At 35.1% G+C, this 6,728-nt stretch overlaps 1 protein-coding gene across 1 annotated transcript; it reads right to left on the reverse strand.

The window, feature by feature from the left end:
- Positions 1 to 213: 213 nt before the first annotated feature.
- On the reverse strand, positions 214 to 1,414 carry LOC131860467 (BURP domain-containing protein 3-like). The gene is made up of 2 exons (XM_059214869.1): positions 1,388 to 1,414; positions 214 to 1,176 (listed from the first exon to the last, which is right to left on the reverse strand). The coding sequence occupies exons 1-2, from the start codon at positions 1,412 to 1,414 to the stop codon at positions 214 to 216; spliced, it is 990 nt and encodes a 329-aa protein (XP_059070852.1).
- Positions 1,415 to 6,728: the final 5,314 nt, after the last annotated feature.

Here is a 6,728-nt window from a genome sequence, read left to right on the forward strand (position 1 = left end):
TAACGTTTTATTGTCTATAAATGCAATATGTGTACATGTGAGACAGTGCTAATTGACAGAAAGCTACTGCTTCTCACTACAAACGATAGTGCTAAATGACAGAAAGAGAGCTATTGCTCCACTCAACAAACTTGAAAAGCATGTTCTGCTGCTCCTTAGGCTGCAAATTCTTTATTTATATATAGCGAGCGCACTTGAGCAGTGGCCTGGATCTCAGTCAGCTGTGAGCCACAAAACGTCCCCTTGGCGAGCGAGATGACAGATAGAAGCGGCACCAGGCTTCACGTTCAACACCTGGAATACCATGTTGTCAGGATTCCAGGAACTGGTTTTCGTGTGACAGATGGCTGCCGCCTCCACCGTGCTGCCATCTTCGCCCTTCACCCAAACTCTTGCGGTCCTCGTACCTTGCAGATCGTGGCAGAGATACACCGCATATGGATATTGTGAACTGTGGCAGTAATACACTGCCTTGTCTTCTTTGCTCTCGTATTTCACTCCCGTAATGGTATACTCCTGCCTTACAGATTTTGACGTCTTTGAAAAATTCGTCGCCAGCACAGTCAAGCGATTGCTTCCCAGCTTCGACGTGGTGAAATCAATCATGGCCTCCAACGATGTTGGGCAGAATTTGGTTTCGCCCTTCATAGCAGGACTTTCACAATCTTGTAAAGTCTCCTTCATAGCCAGGGCCGTGATGGAATCTGGCGCTATGTTGAGCTCCTTCAACGCTACGGAAAGCTTGTCGGAGGAGAAAGGGATTTCGTCTGCAACGGCGCGTGGAAGAAAATACTTCTGATGAGAATTGGGAATGCTTTCGTGCAGAAAGGTGAGAGGCACTTTGGTTCCGCCTACCAAATCTTTCTCCAGCAGAAGCATGCACAGCGATATGTCCCTTGGCATTTGCGTAATTGCAGCGTAATTGATGCCCGCGACGCACCTCCCAACTCCTTTTGCCTGTTTTTGCGTCCCAACTTTTCTCGGAGGCATCCCCACGTTCACCTTCACTCCTCCCTTGCCCACGTTCACCTCCACTTTCTCATCGTTGGCTGAGATGAGTTCCTTCAGAGCTTCTGGCATGGGTGTTGTGGGCAGCTTCTCGTGCCAGTACGCCATACTCGGAGTCCAAGAGACCCTTTCACCCTGCAAATGCGCCGCTCGGATAGCTGCTACTGACTGTCAATTCCAAACAACAAAAAACTCATAAGCAAGCTAGCAAAGAAAAATTGTTTAGATTCGAGTCAAATTAATTACAAACTATATGAACTTTCTTGAGAAAGCATACAATAAGAAGAATGAAACTAGTTAGAATTCCCATCTTGTGAAAGACACCAAGTTCAATGATTCAGACATACCAAGTGAGAGAGGACTTTGTCCATATAAATACTGAGCTTAAGACGAGGGAAGCCGCCATTGTGGATGCAGGCATACCATACATGCATATGCATGCCCATATCTCAAATCATTTCATCCTATTTGTATTGTGGGACATTTTGATATTATCTAGTTTTACTAAGATATTTCTATGCACTCTTACTTTTATTTGAGCTTTATTTATTAAAAAAAAAATATTTATAGTTTTAGCAGCACGACTCTTTTGAAAAGATATATATATTTTTATAACTTTAAGATAGAAAATATTTTATTTTTTCCATAATGTTATTTTGAATAGTTATTAGTTGTATATTTTTTCAAATTATAAATAGACATGAGGTGGCATATGTGGAAGATATCAGATCAGATCGTATGCTACATTGGTTTACAGTGTCGACCAACTTTAGGCAACTTTAAAAATATCAACGTCCATATCAGCTGATGAAGCGGGAGCCACCTTATTGATAATCACGGGCTAGAATTCAGTAACATTATTTTCTCTCACTTTGCAAAATTGAAAAGCAACGCTATCAAAGTAAAGTTATCAGATTAATCACAAATTACGTGAATTCTTTTTTCTGTTTTTTCGGTGATCTGAATTATTTTGTCAATTCAAAGGACAATACCCAAAGCAGAATTTGTGGTATTGTAAACACATAACAAATCATATAAAATTTCATTTCATTGAAAATATATAAGAACCATACAATTTTTGGCAAATTCTGTGAAAGAGAGTTGTGTGCCCTTGAATCCATCCCATTTGGGCAAACTCTATAAAAGAGAGTTGTATGCCTAGAATCTATCCAATTTGGGCAAACTCTGTAAAAGAGAGTTGTATGCCCGAGCCTGTACAATTTAGGCAATCTTGTGAAGGAGCGTATGCCTATAACTCTGTAACTCTATAACTCTCCAACTCCTTGCAATTGGATTCGAATTGGGCTTATTTATAAGCTTTCAAAGAAGCTGAACAACCACCACATTTTTGTCCTCATCAGAAGTTGAAAAGATTTAAGGAAGCAGACCATTTTGTTTGCGAAAAGTTTCCTAAGAAGACTGCATAAATACAGGTATGATTTGTCAGCAATTCTTAGTTGCAGAACGCTACCATTGTTTCTCTGTTTTTGTTAGTAAAAATTTTCATTATTTGTTTTTTAATTAAAACCCCTATTTTTTTTATTGCTCAACTTCATTGTTATTACTAATGTGGGTATTTTCCAAAATCGCTGATTATTGCCTGAGACTTTCATTCATTTATTTGTTCACTGACAGGGGTTTTAGAGAACAGTATCCAGACTTTTTTGCAGGAGCTTTGTTTACTGTGACTTAATTTGAAGAATTTTCATTTAGCTTCATTTTCATTTTCAAGACTTTTGGCTCTATGGCCAATGCATAGGCTAAGGCTACTGATATCCTTCTGCACAGACACTTTGTCCTCAATGTCGTTCTTGTGTTGAGAAAAATTCTCCTTACAAAATCATAGATTTCTCGCTTGAAACGAAGCAGAAGAGCGGAAATGTTTTTTTTTTTATATTCCGTTGTCCACAAAATTCGCCACAACAATGGCAGGAATTTGAGGTGTTTCTATAATGCATATGAATTTTTTTATCCAGCAAATCAATATCAGATTGGACAGTTTTGTTGTCCACTTGCATTAGGGATCTTTATGAATTTTGAAAGCCGCGATTAAGAGGAATTTTTTTAGTCTGCACACCACTACAGGCTGGTCTCGTTACCCATTAACTACTCTTTGATCCCAACAAACAATTTCGAGGGGCAAACCATCCTCCCACCAAGTCAGCCATTCGCCTATCAAATATTTGTAGGGAAAATTCTATAATCCTATTCAATTTGACCCTTCCATTGGTGTGCACTTATAGGTTAAAGCTCGGGACTCTTTTTTGCAAATGTAGATAGAAATCTGCATAATACCAATTCCATTCTTATTTCCCTGCAACTGGTAGGGGTTTCACCTTCAAGGTTGTTTGTGCAGTTGCAACAAATAACTCAAGACAAAATTTGTGTGTATATTACAACCATTGCATTTCATGGCAGTTACAAAACCTGGGCATGCTCCATTTTTTCCGTTTGCATAATAGTATTACAGTATCAGCATGGCCTGTAGCCTTCTTACATTGCCTACTGGTGCACTAGGCCTATCCTATGCATTCCGTGTTTATTTTTCAAATTCATTTTGTACTGACATTTTGCATTTCTAATTGAATTTGAGGTCTTGTATCGAATATTGAATGAAGTATTCTTTAAATGAAACCCGTGTGAATTTGATAGTGATAATAGCTATCCTTGTTGAACGGAATCATAGGATTATAAATTTATAAATTTAAGCAGAATACAAGGACACTAGGGCTCATTGAGATTGAAGTTGTGTAATTATTTTGCAAGTGGGTATGATAAAAAAATCACAATGGAGTAAAGTGGATTCCTGAACCTTCCTCTTTTTCCTTTTTCCTTTTTCCAGTTGGCTAAAACTTGAGTGAGCATACATCTAGCTTTACCATTCATGGAGTTTGATAGGGATATTCAGTATTTTAATAGTTTTATTATGCAACGCTTTTTGAATGGATTCGGGGGCATATAAATTTTAGCAGAATATAGGGAAACTGGGGTTCATTTTCCTTGAAGTTGTGTTTTTTTTTTTTCTTTATTATTAGACAAGTGGGTTAGGTAAGAAACACCCAATAGAGAAAAATGGATTCCCAAACTCAGCTTTTCTTCTTTGTAAAGGATAATATTGTGATATGAATTGACAATATAAATGTGTTTTTGTCTGGCAGGGTATCCTTTGCACAACACAGTCTTACAAATTTCACATGCTTACTGCTCAAGGTAAGTAACTATTTCTTAAAGTTGTTTCTTTTGATTTGTTCTTCAAACATATATGACCAAAATATTAGGCTTTGTTTTTTTTTCATCTAGCCTAGGTAATAATTCACTGAGATGGAGTTTATTCATTTGTAAATCCTAGAGTTCTTGTATTCTGTAAGAGAGAGAGATTGTTGAACAAGTGTAGTGTAATTCTTTTAATTTTAATAAAGAAATAGATACAGTTTTTAAAGTGATATCTGAATAATAGTAAATTTCTCTATGTCTTTTGAAATTACCTTAAGGTCATATCTTTGCTTCTACCAGTGTTGATAAGTTAGAGAGATGTAGCTTTCCATGCTAATTTGATAGGTGATGTGACACTTCTGAGGTATCAATAACAGTACACAATAGTTTTCTCCCTCAAAGATAGTTCAATATTAATGTGAAGCTCTTCAACATTTAAAGTTGTTTGAAAACAATAACAATACACAATGGTTTGCTCTCTCAAAGATAGTTTAATATTAATGTGAAACTCTTCAACATTTAAAGATGCTTGAAGACAACTTAGGCTTCAGATAGCTCATCTTGTAGTGTACTCTAGTTCATTTCATGTCATGTTGCTTTCTTTGCCAAGTTAATTGGTTTAGATAAGAAACATTTTCTTATTTATCTTTTACCTTTTGCTAGGATTTTCACCAATTGAATGATTTCATTCAATCAAGAGCATTAGCATAATTTCAATGTTCTTTTCCAAATAAAAGATAAGATATTACATAGTTGTTAGACCATGTATCCCAAATTAGATTATTTTTGTTTTGTAAATAACTAGTTAATTGTCTTTCACAACAAACTTTTGATATTATGCTTAGTTTTTGTAAATCCAAATCTTTTGCACTATTCAGTTGCATTCAGAACCCGCATGGTATTACACACTACACTTTCCAAACTGCCACTTTATACTAGTTTTGAAAACTAGTTCTTAGAACACCACAACCAGTTATCAGTTTTGTACCAAATATCAGTTGTAAATTGTTTTTAAAATCATATTATATATGTATTTTTTTAAAGAAAGATTCCTGCAAGCAGTAAAGTGAGAAAAGTTGTTACCTTTTCATATGTAGTATTATTTATTTTTATACATTTTTTACATGCTCAAAGTAACTTTATACTAGAAAATTGTTCTTAACCTTTGACGGTTCTCATGACAACTTATATTTGGATATGATTTCTTTTGTTGTCCACTAATACATGTCTGTAGCTTTCTGTGACACATCACTGCAACTAAAGTCAATAGCATTTTGTGCTATGCTTATTTATTTATTTATGCCTCAAAGACTATAAAGATAAATTTCAGTCCATGTTCACCTACACGCTATTTCAAGAGAATTAAAAATCTTTTCTTCTCATATTCATAGGGTTTTTCTTATTTTGATGCCTTCAGTTTAACCCATCAATCTTAATCCACCTAAGCACAAAAAATACAGAGTTGAATAATCAAGATGTTAAGCTCTAAATCATGAGACAGTTTGAGCAATCTCAATTCGACTATGATTTTACAGCATAGTACTGATATTTCTTCATTTCCCATATTTCATTTTCTCCTAGTGCCCACAATCTCTACCTTTCCCTCACCAGATTTAGCATAAGGCAGGGACTCTAGCTGTATATCACAGCTCTTGTTTTTATTGATCTTTTGAATTTAATCTGGATAATGTTTAAAAACAATTATAGTACAACAGCAAAATTATGTGAGATATTATTTTTGATGGGGTTTGTGGTTGCAATGTGTATAGAGACGTTAGCAAGGAATTCATATGATTTTTTTTATTTTCTCTTTCCAATTAGAAGTATTAGTTCATATAACTTTTTCTTGTTTTCTCCTCTTTCCACATTACTTGTGTAGAGGGGTTAGCAAGGAATCCAATAAAATTCTTATTGTAAAAATTGTATGGTGAGGGTTGTGCTCTTTACTGAGACCCTATAGTAGTCAATCATTGGTCCAAAATTAGTGGGAAATAACTACTTCATTACCCTAATTTGAATCCAAACAATTTAAATACCATTATTCAATGTGTCAACTACTTTGTTAAATTAATAAAATTCAATAAGTAATTAAAAGACTAAAACTGAAAAAAAGAAAGAAAAGAAAAAAGAAAAAAGATAACAATAAAAAAATATAGACCATACATTGCAAGTTGTTAATTGAAGTTCACCCCTTGAGTGCTATGTCTCTATTTTTGCTTCAAATGTGCAACCGATCTATTAAAATTCCCTTGTTTAAACATAGGTATACTCTTGACAAAATCTATAAATACACTTTCCCATAAATGAGAAGGTATTGGAAGTGGCATGGGTAAACCTATTATTTTGTTACCGAGTTCACTTGTAGCACAAATGACACACCCATTTACATATTTTTACATAGTTTCATTCATTTGAGGAAAATAACAATAATGTTGCAACTAAGCTACTGCTTTACGTGCACCAAAATGACCAGAAATAAGAGAAGTATGTGCTTCTCTAGTTACATG

Source organism: Cryptomeria japonica, unplaced genomic scaffold, assembly GCF_030272615.1.
Source record: "Cryptomeria japonica unplaced genomic scaffold, Sugi_1.0 HiC_scaffold_12, whole genome shotgun sequence".
In the NCBI taxonomy this organism is placed as follows: domain Eukaryota; kingdom Viridiplantae; phylum Streptophyta; class Pinopsida; order Cupressales; family Cupressaceae; genus Cryptomeria; species Cryptomeria japonica.

Bases quoted from the DNA above. Each gene is read 5' to 3' on its own strand.
- LOC131860467 (XM_059214869.1), bottom strand. From the start codon at position 1,414: ATGGCGGCTTCCCTCGTCTTAAGCTCA. The intron at 1,177-1,387 runs GTATTTATATGG...TGGAATTGACAG, and splicing joins CTTCCCTCGTCTTAAGCTCA to TCAGTAGCAGCTATCCGAGC.